Consider the following 19,974-nt stretch of genomic DNA (forward strand, 5'->3'; position numbering starts at 1 on the left):
CACTACCAGACTCTGCAACAGCTTCATCCACCAGGCAGTCAAACTCCTCAACACAGAGACGGAGCTGAAATCCCCACCACACACCCAACACACTCACACAGAACTGAATTAAACCCCCCAACCACTCTTCACAAACACAAAGACTGTACTGAACCCACCCTACAAACCTCACTCTACAAACACTCTCAAAAAACAGCAATACTTTCTTCTTACCAAAAAATCTATAAACTCACTACCTCAGTAAGTGCTGTGATCATGTATGTTCTATATGTTACATATCTCTGCACCTTATTCTACCACTCTATCACATTTCATTGTACCATATACGGTACTGCACTGTCCTGTCTGTTAAATTGTCTCATCTGTTGTATTTACTGTATTTATTGTAGTGTTATAGATTTTCGTTACACTTCTGCACTATATGTTGTCTATTGTATTGTTCTTCCATGTTGCACCATGGTTCCGGAGGAACGTAATTTTATTACATTATGTACCTGTACTTAGTTGTAATGACAATAAAATCCTCTTGACCTCTTGTTAATAAACAAATACAGGCAATGAGACTTTACAACAGCTTTATTTCTTTTCTTCTATTATACATTAAAGTCTCTAATTTAGGAAATTCTCTCTTTTAAATAAAACCTGACTTACAGCTGTGCCAGAGTTCACAAAGGAAAAAACAAATAACAGCTGATTAGGTTAGATGTACAGTCACAGACCAAACATGTCCAAACACATTAAACAGAAAAGGATTACTCAGTTACCAGCTACTTAAATGCATAGTTTTTGTTGAGAAACATTTCTAATCTTAACATTTTATTAATAATTAATATTTTTATAAACAATAAGTATATGTCTGAATCAAGGTGAATGTACAGGTAGGACAAAGACACCGGAATACATCACCCTCTGCTGCTACCTGCCACAAACAACAAAACTGACATAAAACCTCCTGGATATATATATATATACACTGTTCATTTAAGTACTGCTCCTAAGTAGGATATATGCACTTTGTATGTTGGCTGTGCTGTTCTGTACGCCAGTAACCAAACCAATTGTGCAATTTCATTTTTCTGTGTGTAGTGAAGTTATTTTTTACTACGCCTTTTACCACTTCCGTGCGCTTCTTGGATGCTTTTTTTTTACTGTTGATCAGAGTGTAAGCTTTACAGAGTCAGCCAATTAAACCATTTTATCTGGAATTCAGTAAATTAACTTTCCGCAAATTTCCTAAGCCCTATGTTGTACATCTATATATAAACACAAAATGTACATACAAAATCAAACTTAAAACAAAAAAGTCAGGTAGAAGAATTGTCCTACCTTAATATGTCATCTTTATTAAGAGCCAAGTCAGTGAAAAATGATCTACAGGGGAACATAAAAACAGGCGAGGATGTGCATTTTGCTGTTACATACAATTTTTCACAGTCACAATACTGTTACATTATATTATACTATATAAACATACACATATGGTACACAGTGTTGTCATACTTTTTAACAATTATTCAGAATGCCAGAATTATTTTTTGTTCTGTGAGCAGGTAAAATACTTTATCCCTTTATCAATATAAAAAATGTTTTACCGGTTTGGCAGGGAAGTGGAAGGTGTGCGTTTTTTTCAGTCTTTGGAAAAATGCTGCCCTCTCACGTTCATCAGCAAAATCAAAAAATTTAGCTGGCTCTAAGGAAGGCTTCAGGAGGACCACCGGAGATTCCACTTCAGGGTTAAGCGTGGTTATGTCTCGTGTACTCACAATGTCATTAAACGTCACCTTCCTGCACTTAATGGGCTTGTCTCGTCCTGTAAATGGCTGACAGAAGAATCAAAGTTTATTACCTAAATTTCAGTGGAGCTGGAACACCAGATTCACAAACCTTGTATTACAAAACCATTTTATACAGAAAATTACATATTAGATATTACATAAATGAAGGAGCAGTAAATAAAAGAAGAATTAACTAGTTCTTTATTTAAGAACACCATCTAAATCATTTTAAACATTTAATATCTAACCACCTTCAGACAGCCTGTACCTGTTTTACTTATTCTTAACTTTTATTTTTTATTTTAGTTATTTTAGTTTTTTTATTTCTTTTTTATTTGTTCCCTTTATTATTATTATTATTATTATTATTATTATTATTATTTTAAATAGTTTTGTATTAGTTTTGTATTATTGCTTTTTAACTTATTTAGACTTTCTTTTATTATTACTAATATTATTTTTATTTTTTTATTCATTTATTTATTTGTATTTGTATTGTATTATGTAAAAGGTTTTGTTGTATTAATCTTATTTTTTATCTTAATTTTTTATAAATTTAAAAATTATTTTTTATTTTATTCTAATTCTATTTTTATTGTTTATCTATTTTTATATTTTATTCACTGTTATTTTAAAATAAATAAATGTAGCTATTATTTTCTCTGCCATGTCAATCCCTGTTTCTGAAAATGCTCGGCTACATTGAAAATGAGGGTCGCCCTCAATGTACATCCGAGTCAAAATAAAGGTTGACTGATATTTTGTTACAGTTATTAAAATATTATGTAAAACTGAAAAAAAGAAACTTAGAAGGTAAAAATACTCCAGTGAGGGACGTTCGCTATTTATTATCTCTGCCTATAGCCTCTCATAATCACAAAGACTGTATGAAATACAAAATCTTGATATTCACATTACTACAAAACCTATTTTACTGAACATACGTATATATACACACCGGTATATCTAAATATTCCAAGGTTCTTACATTAAAGCAGAAAAATATTAAAGAAACATGCATGGGACATACATACAGTGCATCACCCCTTACATTTCTGCAGGTGTTTAAGTATATCTTTTATGGGACAACACTAAGAAAATGACACTTTGACACAATAAAAAAAGAGTATGTATGCAGGTTATAGAACAGTGTACATTTATTCTTCCCTCAAAATGACTCAATATACAGCATAATGTCTAAATCACCTGCAACAAATGTGATAGTGAAAGTTCCTGAAGTGTCAATATTTTGTGTAGCCACCATTATTTTTCAGAACAGCCTTAACTATTCTGGGCATGAAGTTTACCAGAGCGTCACAGGTTGCCACTGGAATGTTTTTTTTTCTCTCCTCCATGACATCACAGAGCTGGCGGATAGACTTCAGAAGAGGCTACCTTCTGGGATGACAGTTATGCAGATCAATTTGATGTAGTGTGCAGCGTATGGTCTAAGCAGTGACAGGCTGACCCCATGCTTTTTAAATTTCTGCAGCAATGCTTTCTGCAGCAAATCTTTCAAAAACAGCATTTGAATGTGACGCTAAGCACATGCACTCAGCTTCTTTGAATGACCAACATGAGGTCTGTTCTGAGTAGACTTTGTCTTTTTAAAATGCTGGATGCTCTTGGCTACTGTGCTGCAGCTCAGTTTTAGGGTGTTGGCAATTTTCTTGTAGCATTTGGCCATCTTCATGTAGTGCAACAATTCGTCTTTTGAGATCCTCAGACAGTTCTTTGCCATGAGGTGTCATGTTGGAACTTTCAGGGCGCTTTTCCACCGGCATGGTGCCGGTGCTGGTGCCAGGTTCCCAAACGGTTCTTTGCGTTTTTGCATTCTGGGCCAGAAAAGCCGGTTCCGTTCTGGCCCCACAATCAAAACGTGTTACTCGAACGGCCAAAGGGGCAGGGCGTTGAAGCCTCTCCGGGGCAAAGTTGTTTACAAACCTCCCATCCATTCACAGCTAAGAGCAGCAGAAGCCACTAAATGAATGAATATGAATCAACAGTGGTCCACCGAGAATCAGAAGCACAAGATTTAAAATGACTTTGGGTTCCGCCATGTTGTCCCCCCCCGACTTATGCTGACGCCCATATTCACATACGTAATGAGTGACTCCTTGAAGAAGTGGAAACACGGGCCGGTTCTTAAAAGGTTCGCAGGAACCGGCTCCAGCTCTTTTTTGATGGAAAAGAGGTTTCAGTGACCAGTATGAGAGTGTGAGAGCTGTACTACCAAATTAAACACACCTGCTCCCTATGCACACCTGAGACCTAGCAACACTAACGAGTCACATGATATTTTGGAGGGAAAATGACAAGCAGTGGTCAGTTTGGACATTTAGGGGTGTGGTCATTTTTGTTGCCGGTGGTTTAGACATTAATGGCATTATGTTGAGTTTTTTTGAGAGAAGAATAAATTTAAACTGTTATATAAGCTGCACACAGACTACTTTTTATTGTGTCAAAGTGTTATTTTGGCAGTGTTGTCCCATTAAAAGATATACTTAAATATCTGCAAAAAATTTAAATGTATACACATTTTTTAAGGTTTATTTTTTAATTTTTCTCAAATTCTTCTCCACAATTTAGAAACCTGATTGTCCCAGCCATTCAGCTACTAGTCAGTTGCTAGTCAGCTGCATACCTCACATCTCTAGTGATGCCACAACACTAGTAGGTGAATACTAGTACATGCCTCCTCGGACATGTAAAGTGAGCCATTGCCTTTTTTCGAACTGCTGCAGATGCAGCATTGCCAATACATTTTATATGTTTAGATACATCAGCGAACACACGCCTTGTGCTGATTGACATCACCCTAGAGCAAGGCCAATTGTGCGCTCTCAAGGATCCGGCAGCTGATGGCAAGCTGCATGACCGGAATTCGAACCAGCAATCTCCCAATCATAGCAGCAGCGCTTAGCCCGCTGGACCACACAGTGCCACTTAATATTTAGATATTACCTTTTTCTTAACAACAGGAGAGGGCAGTATAACTCTCCTGGTTTTAGGAGTCTTTTCATCATCGCCACTTGTTTCAATGTCAATTCCTGCATATAGCACAAATTCAGTATTAAAAGGCAATATGATCAACATAAGAAAGCAGAAAGAACAGATAGTGGTACCTGCTGTACTCATTGACATTGATGTATTCTTCTGTTTGACCAAAAGGGAGGAGCTACAAACATATCAGAAGGTTAGAGTTTAGGGAGACATGAAAAGTTTTCCTCTAACTTCCAGTATTTTCCAGGTTGAAATCTGTTTCTGTAGTTCTGCACTGAAGGCTAATGGCTAATGTAGCCAAAAAGTAGTAGAAATGTAGAGGACTTTAGCAAACTGTTTGCAGGCTTTCATGTGTGCAGACTTCAGAAGAGGCTACCTTCTGGCATGACAGTCATGCAGACCAATTTGATGTAGTGTGCAGCGTATGGTCTGGGCACTGACAGGCTGACCCCCAACCTCTTTAATTTCTGCAGCAATGCTTTCTGCAGCAAATCTTTAAAAAACAGAATTTGAATGTGACGCTGAGCACGTGCACTCAGCTTCTTTGAATGACCAACATGAGGTCTGTTTTGAGTAGACCCTGCCCTTTTATGTACTCTCATTTAGCACTACGTGTCAACTAGCACTTGTGCCTCGACGCATCCTATTAATCTCAATAGAGAGCTGTTGCATGCCTCAGTGCATGCTGGGTTGTGTTGTGTTGAACACACAGCCTCGTCGTCAACAGAGCTCAACTTTATTTAAATCAGCCGGTAGGTTGAAAAAAATACGCTCCTACTGACTGTGTCTGATGCCTTCAAATCAGGTGGCCCAATCAGAGCCGTACTCTGGTAAACAGTAGAGCTCTGTGGTCTTGGTTGCAGACCAAACAAATGACAAAAGGTTATACGACAAGTGGCAAGCTGACTATAAATGGGGAATGACGTACATTATAGAAGTGGGACAAAATATTGATATTGCAATTTATAACAATTGTATTAATCACAACAACATTCTGTTGTTGTGAATAAAATGAATTATGTTTTTGTTTTTAATTGAATCATGAATCATGTTTTTGTTTTTAATTGCTGGCACTTAGGGGTGTGACGAAACACTAATATCACGAGACCAAAAGCGACACGATATTGGATTTACGAGAACGAGACGAGACGAGATTTAAAAATTGTGGCTTGAAAACTAGAGTTTTATTTGACAAAATCATATAACGGAAACTTAACAGACTGGTTTCTCTCCCACATTAATTCTATAAGAAATAGAAATAAAAATAAAACTTTTCTGGGTCTTATTAAGACTATGGTTTGTGTTTTTTTCTCCTAAATATCTTGTAATTTAACTATGCATAACCATAACCAGTCATATTAAGACTAAGTGCAAACAGAGACAGAACATTTTTTTTTACATACAGTACAGAGTTAAGGGATTAGTACAACTGCCTATGTATAAACAGTCACGTGTAGGATTTACTTACAGTATTTATATATGGTTTGTGTCTTGTTGGTCACTCTGTCACCGTTTATCGCTACTGGGCTGCCAGATCCCTCTTAAAAAGTCCACACTTAACTGTTTTTTTGCCCCGCGAGACAGGTTTAAGCCTGACGAGAAATATTGTCCGTTTTAATCTCGCGAGATCTCGTGCCACGATATCTCGTCACACCCCTACTGGCACTTAACTGTATTTTGGGAATGGAACAGCAATAAACGACACCCATAAATCCATAATTACTTTTTATTGCTAATTTAGGAGTATTTTATTTTTATTTCATTTAGTAACACAGATGCATCAAAATTGTCTTGTAATATATTAAGTATTACAGAATCACCTTATCGTGATATCATGACTCCCATGTTAGTATTTTTATATGCCCTGTTATTTAGCTTGCCAATTTTTTTGGCATGTTCATATTTCACAAAAAGCAAACTATATCTTCTCTCCCTAATGAGCACTCGAGTGGAGAAGAGATTTAAAGAAAGCAGAAAGTAGATAAAATAAAAGAATGGGTGTTCATGAAAGCTTTAATTTACCCAGTTTATAGAGAACAGAGGGCAAAGGTGTGAAGGTTTCACTACGTTAAAAAGTGCATCTGTCTGGGTGTGAACGTGACTTTACTGTAGCTTTTCTTTCAGCCTGATCCAGTCTGACCATTCTCTGTGTCTTTCTACAGAACTACAGCTCATCATTCTGAGAAAGAGCTCTAGCACTATTGAAAATCCATAACCAGCCTTTTTGCCCCCAAAAATCTAACCACGCTTAAAATCACCCCAAGCTCTGAAAAAGCTGATGTGAATGTTGTATCATAGTCTGTATGAGCATGATAGTATACACTGCACACCTGCCTTATGATTGGCTAAAGATGAATGTGAAGGTGACCTGGACTTCCTGCTAAAGTGCTAGGTGAATTTATAAACTCACACTACTATTTTACCTGAGAGGAGACACAGGTAGAGGGGGTGACAGGCAAAATGTCTCCTTTGCTGCTTGAAAATCAGTTACAGGTGAAAGCTCTGTAGGGAAAGTTAAATTACGGTTATATTACAACAGTGCCATTTTTTCATAAATTATCAGCCTCTAATCCTAGGATTTTTTTGTGGTTTAATTAAATATTTATAATAACTCAAGCCTTTCCAGCTGTAGCTTCAGCAGTGGACTTAAAATCTGACTTGCGGGCCACATCTGGCATGTGAGGCAGCTTCATATAACCCCAATGTACAAAAAATAATAATAATAAACTAGGCCCCCTAAGTCAGTTTTCTTAAGGCGCTTTGTATGTAAGGTGGTATGTGTTTAATACCTAGAATGGATGAGAGGTTTGGCGGTTGCTGCATGGCTATGTCCACGGCATGACTGAGGTCAAGTAGAGTGGAGTTCTTCACGTGCAGGATTTCATCTTCACTGACCAAACCTGTCCCCTCATCTGAGGGAGGTGGAAACAGCAATGATGAATTAGCAAATGATCGATACGCTAACAGTCAGATATGACAGCAAAATACACATCAATTCCGATTTGAGCCACTTCAACCTGTGGCACTGAAATCAAAAACTTATCAAATTTGTGACAATGCAACAGAATAGAATGCATTATTTTTTTACATAAACCATAGGAAAAAAAGCTGTGAGGAGAAGGACAGCAGTAGGGGAGGGCTTCAGTAACAAGATAACATCCTCACAACAGGAAATAGACCTAGAAATATTTGGGGTGCCGTCACTGTTCAAACAAACAAACAAAAAAAGCTTAAAAATAAAGTTTAATCAAATTAAGGAAGCAAACCAGAAAAGGTGGGGCAAGCCAAACAATATGTCCATTCTACAGCAAGCTGGAATGCATTCTCTGTTATGGCTTAATAGTTCATGCGATGCTGAAGAAGATTAAAGTTGATGACTGAAACTTCACATGAAGTCATTTTAGGGAACTGGTCAGACCTAAGGTATAGGTCACGTTTATATATTTATTAAAAAAAAGATTAACAGACCAAAGAAGCTTTGGATTTGGTGAGAAACTGCTGTGTAAAGGTGTAAAAGTAGCCACATCCTAAAAAGAAGCTGTTTTTTTACATCTAATTTAAACTGTGAAACTGCAGGACAACTACAAACCGTATGTATCAGCTTTGCGAAATGTCTCGATGGAAGGAAGTGTGTCCTCTGAGTCCAAATCCATGCAGTCCAACAAAAAGCTGGAAACACCAGACGGCATAACTATACCTGTTCAAACCAGAACCACAAAGCTTTACTTCAGAATAAATCATAACCAAAACTAGCAAAATATTCTAACTGTATATTTTTAAACCCAACTTGTGCTGTCCTGACTGGGGTCCTTAGTGCTGGGGGTCACCATGCCCTAGTTTAAAGCGAGGAAATGTGACAGTCTGTAAACTGTAAGACAATCTGTAAACCCATACAGAAATCTGAAATATAATTACATTTGCGTATAGATTTTACTATCAATTAAAATATGTTTAGAATAAAATATTGACATATATGAATACAATATATATATATATATCCATATATCATATATGTACATCCATTTATTATAGCTGTGTATATAGCCATATGTTTACCAATTTAAATCAATAATAAATAAAACATCTCACTACATCACACAAATATGAAAGAAATTGAATATGTACGTTTTTAAATTCCATGTGCCAAAAGTGCATCAGTGATCATATTTAATCCAGGGAACAGACCTTACTGTAGAACTTTTTGGCCTCCAAGCGTCTCTTATGGGGCATCTTAACACTGCGTGTAACATTGAAATTTACAGTATTGAACCTTTTCATTACCGTATAAAAGCTTTAATACTGGCATCTAACGTTAATGTACGTTTCTTACCTTCCCTTAGTGCTCCGACAGTTACTTTGACAAGATTTCAGAGAATATGACGTCAAATCTGATCAATAAAACATAAAGACACATCTGTAAACACTATCGCTGTGTTCGGAATCGCTCTCTATTACTGAAATAGTGCACTATATAGTGGCAGGCATGTATGTTGTGCTTTTTAAAATCTCAACATTACATTATCAAACACCCATAATGTCACAAAATCTACAGAATTTAGGATTGCACATGAGGACTGTTTTTTGAATGGTTCACTCATTAAGTTCAACGACTAAACAAACCAACTACCAGCCTCTTTGTTTGTATCGCTCTGACACAACAGCAAGGCATTGCATATGGTAAACATTATAAATTCAAGTGTACATCTCCTGTACACAACATTTTGCGATGCATTTTGGTGATGATTTAGATGATGTTCACCAGAGTATTCCCATAATGCATTGCTGTGGTGTGTCAGAACGACAGAAGCAGAGATGGATTGTTTGGTCGTTTTCTAATCAATTCATTATAAATTAAACACTACATAGTGAATAGTAAACAATTTGGAACACAGTTAGCGCTCAGAATTAGCTCAGTTAACTAGCAGCCTTAGCTCCTGGGAGTTTATTAAAATATATTAATATATAGAATAACTCATATTTACCATAAACATACAACTTTATTGCTAGACTCATCTCACAACTAGCCAAAGCTAATCTAGCCAAAGCTAGATGAAGAATCTATGAAACTAAACTAAGGGTTATGATGTAGGATGGTTATCTGTAGGTTCTTTGAAGGTAATCTAAATCTTTTCTGTAGGTTATCTGAATGTAATCCAACGACAATCTGAAGGGTATTTGAAGTTTAGCTGCTGTGAACGCACTGTTTGTCCTAAAGGGGGTCATAGTGCGGCTCTCCCGCGAGCTCGGAGCGGAAACCTTCCCCGTTAAACCGACAGGTCTGCGCTTTTTCACCCGATCCATTCTAATCTCAGAGAGCCGGGTTCTGTCTATACACCGTCTTCTACCCGTCTCCCCTCACAGCACTCACAGCTGCCACAAAACTCCCGCCCAAGCGCCAGAGCCGGTTGATGGAGAGACTGCCCACTCCCTCCTCCTCCGTTCTATTAGAAAATTACTGAAAACCACTAGAGGGAGCCCGCGAGTGAGTTCAATATGAATGGGGCTGAATGGAGCTTAACGGCTAAAAACTCAAATTAAAAACATTAACTACTCGCTTGTCGAGAATATTCATATTCAAAATGTAAAGAATTCTTACATGTATATATTTCTTTTTCGACAGTAAACAGGTTTAGGCAGTAAAGACTAAAGTTACTGCTACTGTGAGCTGACTGATTGGTTGGTGAGTTTACGCCAGAGTTTAAGAGCTTTAGAAAGGTATACCTGTTGTACTGAAACATCTGGTATTGTTTTATTTTGAGAAAATTACTACATTTTCGGTATTAAAATTATCAAATATAAACAATGATTTTGTTTTAATGCTTCATATGAACCTTCACGGTAGCGCCCTCTGGTGGTCAGACAGACCCGGAACACCTGGTCTGGTCATTGTTAGATCAGTCACACAATACATAAAAAAAATCGTTTAGATCAGTCTAAAAACGAAAAAATACATAAAAAAATAATTTAGTCAGTCTAAAAATAAATAAATACATAAATAAATAAAATAATTTAGATCAGTCTAAAAATAAATAAATACATAAATAAATAAAATAATTTAGATCAGTCTAAAAAAGGAATAAATTCATCAAATCAAATCAAATTTATTTGTATAGCACTTTTTACAACTGGTGTTGGCACAAAGCAGCTTTACAGAAACATGATCACAGGACAAAGAATCAGGCAAAACATTAAACATATAACATACAGAGTACAGAACCCCCAGTGAGCGCGGAGGCAAGGAAAGACTCCCTCAGAGCTGCAGGAGGAGGAAGAAACCTTGGAAGGACCAAGACTCACATTTAAGGGGGGACCATCCTACCACTGGTCAAACGGCTTTTAAATTAATTTTAAAAAGTCTTTTATACATCCACATAGGTTTTATATATTAAGTAGTATAGCAGCACCATTAATGGCTTGGATGTAATCAGTAGTGGAGAGTAAGATGGATGATGAGCAGCTGATCTGTTGTGTTTTAACTGGATTTATGTAAAACAGAGAATATAAAACATTATCAGAGTGTGGCTAATGACTCCGGCAGATCTAAATAAAACAGCATAACTAAAGGGAGAGAGCCAGAAGGTAACATAGACATGGAGGCTCCCTGAAACACAGGCATCCACCCACTCCACCGTCCACAAACCTGAGTGACTGAGTGCAGTGGGAGAACAACAGCACCAGCATCTCAGTTTACCACAATTTCCTCTGTCCATGAACCCCTGAATCTGCAGCCTTATCTAAAGGAAAAAAACATTAATTACCAAAAGCTAAACTAAACAAGTAAGTTTTCAGCCTAGACTTAAAGATTGAGACTGTGTCTGAGTCCCAAACATATTTAAGGAGATTATTTCAGAGGTGAGACGCTTTATAAGAGAAAGCTCTTCCTCCTGCAGAGCTCCTCTGAATTTTAGGAGCTACTAAGAAACCAGCACCCTGAGATCCAAGTAATTGCATGGTTCTTAACAGGAGATGAGGTCTCGTAAATACTCAGGAGCGAGCCCGTGTAGGGCTTTATTCGTTAACAGGAGAATTTTATAGTCTTTGTGGAATTTGACTGGAAGCCAGTGCAGTGCTGATAGGACTGGACTAATATGCTCAATTTTTCTAGTTTTAGTAAGGACCCTGGCTGCAGCATTTTGAACTAGCTGAAGTTTATTTAAGTTAATTGAGGAACATCCTGACAGTAGCACATTACAATATGAAAGTATGTACAATTTTTTCTGCGTCATGCAGGGATCAGGCATTTTTTAGCCTGGCAATGTTACAGAGGTGTAGAAAAGCTGTTCTAGTAACATTAGATATGTGTTTATTAAATGCTAGGTCTGATTATACAACAGTTAGTTTCGACCTCACAATCTGATTGGTTGAGAAGTGTTCTAGCCGTGCTGATATTTGTGATAACATCACAGCCTTCTCACACTAAACTTGTATCACTCCGCCGCCGAGTAACGGCCTATATACACAGTACAGTTTTGAAACACCAGCACCAGTTAGCTTAGCACAGGCTAGCGCTTAACCACAGCACGCTTGCCCGCAGCGCTGGTTCGTCTTTTGTGAAAAAAAAAGGGAAGGAAAATCACTCAGCTAATGTAAATAAATATAATAAAAATAATTAGGATCAGTCTAAAAAAAAATAAATAAACAATTACAAATAATTTGGATCAGTCTACAAATAAATAAATAAAAATAATTTGGATCATTCTAAAAATAACTAAAAAAATCACACATAACAAAATCACCTTTAGAACATTGTTTTGTTACTGCAGACCAGCTTTTCTGTTCTTTGATCTTGGAAATAAATACATCAATATGCTTATTTACACAGCTTTACTGGTTTCGCGCAACAGAAAATACCAGAAGGAAAGAAAAGTAGATCTCATTGTATTAGTTATTTAGTGCTTTTAAAGACAATTAATAAAAGCAGTTCAGAACGCTTAATATAGCAGTTGAGCTTTATTATGACAGAAAATGCTGATTATTAACAAATACATATTTTTAATACTGCATGAAAAGGAACTGTCTTACTACTTGATGTGATAATGTAAATATTGGGTTTTAAAGGAGTTTAAGAGGAGATATATATTTTACAATAAAAATAATCAAACGTGATATGTGTCCGCGGATCTTCTAACCAATGGGAATTAAGCTCTGCCTGGCGGCCCTGGCCTGTACTCCCTGCCCGATTTGTGCTGCGCACTGCAAACTGAGCAGGGGCACAGATCGGGTAGCCACGGCCATAAATGTCTATGGCCACGTGTTAAAAGTGTTCTAATTATTTTCTCAGATTTAACCTACGTGGCGAATAATAAGCGGAGCGGAGTCTCTCAGTTATTTTTTTTATTATAAACACGGAGTACAACTTGGAGTACAGCATGGTCGTCCTCTTGAACATGCTCCACTCGACTGCACACAATGCGTCATTACGTCACACGCTGTATCACATAAGTGTATTGATTGGCTGTTAAACCATATACACATAACATTCCCTATCATAATAAGAGCATTACATCATATTTAACACCCCCACTCGCTCTTATTCCATTGCATCACATAGAAAACAAAACAACAATTCATTAAACCAGAAACTCATTACATTCAATTACCAAACATGTGTCTTACAAAGCTTCTCAATTTTAGTTTAGTAGCTGGCTTGGTCCAAACTTTAGCAATCATTTGCTCAGTAGGACAATACTCCAAAATAAACCTTCCATTATTTACATTTTCCCTTGTGAAGTGGTACTTAATGTCAATATGCTTACACCTCTGTCTGTTTACAGGGTTCTTAGCCAATGCTATGGCACCTTGGTTGTCGTCATACACCTTTGTCTGTGCATACTGATAATTGTCAATACCACTAAGCAGTTGCTCTAGGTAAATGCCTTCCTGTATGGCTGATGCTAAGGCCATGTATTCTGCTTCACATGTTGATAAAGCCACTGTTGGTTGTTTTCTTGTTTTCCAGGATATCAAAGAGCTACCCTCACTTAAACTGGCACAATACCCTGAAGTACTTCGTCTGTCGGCCAAATCTGATGCCCAATCAGCATCACTATAGACTCTTAGGCCTAGTTTTTCAGTGTCATTTCTCCTGAAGTACAATCTCTTTTCCATTGTACCTTTGAGGTATCTGAACACGTGTTTGACTGTGTTCCAGTGCTCAACAGTTGGTTCAGCAAAGTGCTAGGAGAGTTTACTGATCACAAAACTAATGTCTGGCCTCGTACATGTGGACAAGTAAATTAAGCTTCCTACAGCTTCCCTGTATTTTCTTGGTTCTTTCATTTTCTCTGCATTTTCTATGTATTCTAGTTTAGGTTCACATGGTGTTTCCCTAGGCTTGCAGTCCTGCATGCTAAATCTGTCTAGAACCTTGTTTACAATTTTTTCTTGTGACATTGTTATTACACCATCTGTTTGTTCAAAATCGATCCCTAGGAAATGTTTCAGTTTTCCCATGTCTTTCATTTTGAACCTTTCAGTGAGCATCCGCTTCACCTTTTCCAACACATTCTCATTGCTGGCAGCAATGATGAGATCATCAACCCAAATTAATAGGATCACTTTATCATTGTTTCTTTCCTGTGTGTAAACACATATGTCAGCAGGATTTTGGACGAAATCATTCTCAACCAAGCATTTGTGCAGCATTGCATTCCAATTTCTCCCCGATTGTTTTAATCCGTAAATGGATTTCTGAAGCTTGCATACTCGCTTCCCACCCTCGTCTGATTTCTTCTCAAAACCCTCAGGTTGCTCCATGTAAATTTCATAATCAATTGGAGCATGCAAATAAGCTGTCTTAATATCCATCTGGTGTAAGACTAAGTTATCCTGGGCAGCTTTTTGCATCACAACCCCTTACACTTGTCATATCGGCTGTGGGTGAGAATGTTTCGCTGTAATCTGTACCTGATTTTTGACTGTAGCCTTTTGCTACATACCTTGCCTTGTATTTGTCAGACCCATCAATTTCTGTTTTCAGCGCATAAATCCATCTACCCCCCACTGTCTGTTTGCCCAGTGGCAACTGGGTCAAGGTAAAGGCTTTGTTGTCCTCAAGAGATTGCATCTCCTCTCTCATGGCAGCTTTCCACTGCTTTGCTTTGGTTGATGCAATGGCATCCTGGTAAGTATGAGGTACGTCGCACACTGCCCTGTAACAAGAGTCTATGCAAGTGTTTAGATTGTCCTCTATGTCACCTGTGTCATAGTCCTGCAGGTGAGTCGGTCTCCTTTTGGCTCTTGGTGGGTTCTTTCTGGTGACTTCACCTGGTTGGATACGTTCAGTCTTTTCAGGCGAAGCACCAACACCATCGGTTTGAACACTCTGACCTTGTGCGTTTTCAGGTTTCTCATCAACCCCCTCATTAGTGTTGTCAACCATGATATGTATGTCCCCATCACCTGTTTGTGACTGAGATGTTTGTGTACCTTTCTCGTTTGTCGTCTTTGTTGTGAATTTCACCAGCCTATGCTTTTGGACCTTCTCTGTGTCTGGGTAGTACACTAAGTACACCGGGCTGTTTTTGTCGTAGCCAATTAAACCCCCTTGATCACATCGTGATTACATTTTGCCTTTCTCTTGCTTGTAAGCAAAACACACGAATCCGAATTTCTGCAATTTGGACAGATTGGGTACATTTCCTGTGAACAGCTCATATGCTGTCTTCTTTGTGCGCTTATTATAGCACCTATTCCTCACATATGCTGAGGTCTGAACAGCGTAGTTCCACATGTTATCAGGTAACCCGCTTTCAATCAATAGGCATCTTCTCATTTCATAGAGTGTTCTCCAACCTCTTTCTGCACTGCCGTTTTGGTGGGGCGAGTAAGGCGCAGATGTCTCGTGTCTGATCCTGTTTTTGATTAACAGTGTCTGGAAGTCGTCACCTGTAAATTCAGTGCCGTTATCTGAACGGATACACTTGACTTGTCCATAGGGGGCTACGTCTGCCAAGAATTTCTCTGTTGCCTTGACTGTGTCACTTTTGGACCTGAGAAAGTACACAAACATAGTGCCTGAATAATCATCTGTAAAACACTGTACATATCGGTGCCCTTCCATGCTCGGAGTACACATGGGGCCTGCTAAATCAGTGTGTACTAGCTCTAGGGCCCTTTTTGCTTTCCTATCTGGTTCCCTATTTCGTGTCTGTGTGAATTTTCCTTGTGTGCACCTCACATGACATATTCAACCCAGATGAACCTCCCTTAATCTCCATGCCCTTCACCACACCTTGTAAATTTTTCACATCCTCAAAATTACAATGACCTAATATCTGATGCCAGGTCTGGACATCATGACAAACTTTCCATTGGTCAACATCATTCTCAACAGTAGGTAAGTAATACAAGTTATCACTCTCGTATATGTCAAACCTGCGACCGTCGTTGGTGAGTATGCGACTGTCCCCATTCTAGAAGATCACTGTCGTACCTCCGTTGACTGCTCTCGACACCGAGAAGATGTCGTGTGGGTATGTAGGCATGTAGACCGCTTCCCGGAGCTGCGCTCTGCGTTGCTGTCCCCTGCTGTCCAGCAGGTGGATCACCGCAGTTCCTCTCTGTTGTGCCATCCCGCTGCACTTGCTTCCATCCGCTAACTGCACGGAATGGGTGCTTGGCTGGAACGAGTGGTCGAAGCTTTCGAACTTGCTGATGTCGTTGACGATGTGGGAAGTCGCTCCCGCGTCCACCATGATCCCCTTCTTCCTCACCTTGCCCAGTGGTCTCTCTCGCTGGTCGTAGTTGGCCATGAAGAGGTAATCGTTGGCTCCATTTTGCTCCTCCGTGAATTTCCTGGCGTTATCTGGCCCATGTTTCTTCTTGCAGAGGGACTCTGCATGCGTGGCATTCTTGCAATGGCCGCACCAGACTCGCCTGTAGCATTTTCGCGCCCTGTGCCCCTTTGTTCCACACTTGTAGCATGTAATGTCAGCATCGTCATCTTTTGTTCCATTTTCTGGTCTGCTTTGTCCTTTGCCCTGTCTTGCATACGTCTTCATCACATTGTCTGCACTCTGTTCTTTCGTTTTCATTTTCTCAGATTCTTCATAAACTCGCAGCCTTCTCTTGAAGTTGGCGAACGTGACATTGTCCTCATTCTGTGTCACATGCACCGCTAACGGCTTAACGAATCTGGTAGCCCGCCTAGTACCATGGCCACGATCAGTCCATCACTGAGGGTTTCCCCTGTTTCTCTTAATGCTGTGATAATGTTCTCTGCCCTTATCAGATAATCAGTAACAGTCTCTTTTTCTTCCATGCGCAACTTTGCCAGCGATGTGTACATGTTAATGATTCTCGGCTTACTTTTACCAGCGTAATGTTCTCGCAGTATCTTCAGTGCTTTTCTGCCATCTTCAGCAGCCTCATGTCGGATTAGCGAAAGGCTCTTGTCATCGATTAGCCTTACCAGTTCGGTGTAACAGTCGGCATTCTTTCGTTGGTCATCATCGCTTGGCTGATCTGGTTCTTCTAATATTGTCCCCTTTAACTTCAGGATGTGTAGGCAACTCAAAAACCTTGTCTCCCACAGGTCGTACTTCTCCTCAGACCCGTCGAACAGCAGCTGCGGTGCAGGAACTCCAGTGGCTCGGCTAGCCATCTTCACCAGAGGCTCGCTAGCTTTTTCTTCAGCTCCAAACTTTTCTTTCCCGCGTAATACGTCGCGCTTAATTAACTACTCACGCTCGCTAATCTTCAGCCCTGGGCCCATAACCTGTTAAAAGTGTTCTAATTATTTGCTCAGATTTAACCTTCATGGCGAATAATAAGCGGAGCGGAGTCTCTCAGTTATTTTTCTTTATTATAAACACGGAGTACAACTTGAGCATGGTCGTCCTCTTGAACATGCTCCACTTGACTGCACACAATGCATCATTACGTCACACGCTGTATCACATAAGTGTATTGATTGGCTGTTAAACCATATACACATAACATTCCCTATCATAATAAGAGCATTACATCATATTTAACACCACGGCTGTCAACAGTTTTCGGCGCTGTGAGATCGCTGATCAAGCTTAAATTCCGTTTTCTGAATTCTAGATAGACTGATAGATGTTTAAACTAATTATAATTCAAAAACAATCTGTTAACACCTGTGGTGTTTCTATTTATTTTATTATTTTTTATACCAAGTCTGCAAACTACTTCACATTTTATTACACCTTCAGAGATAACATTAACATCTACATACTCAAGTGTCTATTCATAGTGCTTGCCATGAATGAATGAATAAAAAAAAATAATAAATAAATAAATAAATAAATAGAGCCAGAGCACATTTATTCGCGTAGGCCTTATCTAACTAGCAGTTTATCTTTCTGTAATCTAGATGAATTACAAACAAAATACAAACAGAAAATAATTTTCTTTTTCCTTGAGCAGTTGCTATATAAACTGTGCATTATACGCTTTGTCAACTAAGTATTAACGGGTGTATAAGACATTTTAGAAATTTAATTAGTTTACCATTATAACACACCTGTTTGATCTTATGGGGGTGGTCTTTGACCAGTTGTAGTATTTCTCAAGCTAACAAATAATTTATGTATAAAAAAAAAACTAATTTTATTCTTAAAATACACAGCAAAGTATTATAAATTACAGCTGCCTGGACCTGGATTTGCATGCTTCAAACAACTAACACCAGTTAATCCCTCACTGAAATTCTGCATGGTACATTTTATCAGCAAGCTCATAAATTTGCCAAAACTCTGTGATTCATGTTTAGAAATGGGAACCAAATACCATGTCTCTAAATGTGGTCCTGTATCAATATGCTACTAACCATTAAAAATGAGGTACGACCAGGGCTGGACTGGGACAAAAAATCGGCCCTGGCATTTTTGGTTTAGACCGGCCCCTCATAATTAGCGGAACACAACCAACTTGTAATTTACGTATGTCGGGTTAGAGAGAAGTATAATGTATTATAGATTCATGAGGGTTAGTTTGAGTTAAAGTAGCGAGTGTGAGGGTTCACTATTAATGGAGCTGCAGACAGGAACTTTGTTTTTCGTGTTTGAACTACTTCACTGAAAAGCGTTAACCCTGTGCTACTGAGAGCAGTTGGCTTAGCTTAGATTTATCAAATTTCTTACAGCTCTTTATTAATCTTCTGTCTGCAGCACCAGTGTTTACTCATGCACTAGAGCCCTGTATACTGCTGCAGTGCAGAGGAGCTGGGGCAGGTTTAATTATCAGTCTGTATAAAGTCATCTGAGGTAAACGGACTGCTGATATCAGAGAGGCTCTTCATGAGATCGACTGTCTGACTGCCATAAATCACATTTATAAATTATGACCAAAATCTGACCATTAATCAAATAATGTATGTTTATAAACTACCTAGCTAGCTTTCACTATGGTGAAACTTTTATGTTGTACTGAATATATATGATATTTAATACCCAAGCTAAACTTTTTTTAATCTGTGTGTGTGTGTTTCAGAAACCACTTAAAAGACTTGTCATTCTTGTATTTTGTGGGAAAATTCAATGTGTAAATATGAAAGTGAGAGATTTTATTCTATTAAATAAGATAATTAAAATATTTATTTAATTTACAAATTTACATTATATTGCCAAATCTCACACCCACTTTTCCTTAAACTGACTGGTTCTATTAATTACATTTTGGGTAACATCCCAGCTGGCACACAACCGACCTTCAACGTTGAAATGTGGTTGAAATATGATGTATATGATATAAAGTAATGTTCAATGGTTGTGCTAACGTTAAAATGTTAACGTTGAATCAACATAATGTCCTCAACCTTCTTGTGATAGTTTTAAACTAGTTTTTATTAGGTTTATATTATATATATATTTTTTTATTTATTTTAATTATTTTAATTATTTTATTGATTATATATATATATATATATACATTTATATATTTTTCCCATGATTCCCATGTTCTTCGTTTATTCATATAAATTGTATAATTTTTTAGCATTCTTATCATTTTACTTTATATTCACAACTATTATTTTTTTCTTCATAAGATATAAATTCTTTATTTTTTATGTATCAATTTTTATGATCTTTTAAAAATGTCCTATTTTTCCTTTTTTATGTATATATTTTAATTGTCTATAGTAAATGTCAGTTTTTATTTCTAATTTTTTAAAAATATTTTGTGTTGTTAAGAATTAACAAAATTTTGGGATATGAACCACGCCTCAATT

The 19,974-nt window shown here is 37.9% G+C and overlaps 1 protein-coding gene across 2 annotated transcripts; it reads right to left on the reverse strand.

Moving 5' to 3' along the window:
- Positions 1-558: 558 nt before the first annotated feature.
- Positions 559-10,229, reverse strand: LOC103029956 (uncharacterized). 2 transcript variants are annotated; one of them, XM_022676470.2, is made up of 12 exons: positions 10,147-10,229; positions 9,109-9,166; positions 8,964-9,015; positions 8,566-8,611; positions 8,368-8,475; positions 7,568-7,690; positions 7,202-7,280; positions 4,901-4,953; positions 4,740-4,825; positions 1,593-1,820; positions 1,327-1,371; positions 559-919 (listed from the first exon to the last, which is right to left on the reverse strand). In XM_022676470.2, the coding sequence occupies exons 3-11, from the start codon at positions 9,006-9,008 to the stop codon at positions 1,357-1,359; spliced, it is 783 nt and encodes a 260-aa protein (XP_022532191.2). In that variant the 5' UTR covers positions 9,009-9,015; positions 9,109-9,166; positions 10,147-10,229; the 3' UTR covers positions 559-919; positions 1,327-1,356. The 2 variants fall into 2 exon arrangements, with proteins under 2 accessions (XP_022532191.2, XP_022532188.2); XM_022676467.2 differs by lacking the exon at positions 10,147-10,229 and adding an exon at positions 9,980-10,138.
- Positions 10,230-19,974: the final 9,745 nt, after the last annotated feature.

Source organism: Astyanax mexicanus, chromosome 17, assembly GCF_023375975.1.
Source record: "Astyanax mexicanus isolate ESR-SI-001 chromosome 17, AstMex3_surface, whole genome shotgun sequence".
Taxonomy (NCBI): domain Eukaryota; kingdom Metazoa; phylum Chordata; class Actinopteri; order Characiformes; family Acestrorhamphidae; genus Astyanax; species Astyanax mexicanus.

Bases quoted from the DNA above. Each gene is read 5' to 3' on its own strand.
- LOC103029956 (XM_022676467.2), bottom strand. From the start codon at position 10,079: ATGGATCGGGTGAAAAAGCGCAGACCTGTCGGTTTAACGGGGAAGGTT. The intron at 9,167-9,979 runs GTGCGTTCACAG...TTTATTGATCAG, and splicing joins GACCCCCTTTAGGACAAACA to ATTTGACGTCATATTCTCTG. The intron at 7,281-7,567 runs GTATTAAACACA...CTTTCCCTACAG, and splicing joins AAACCTCTCATCCATTCTAG to AGCTTTCACCTGTAACTGAT.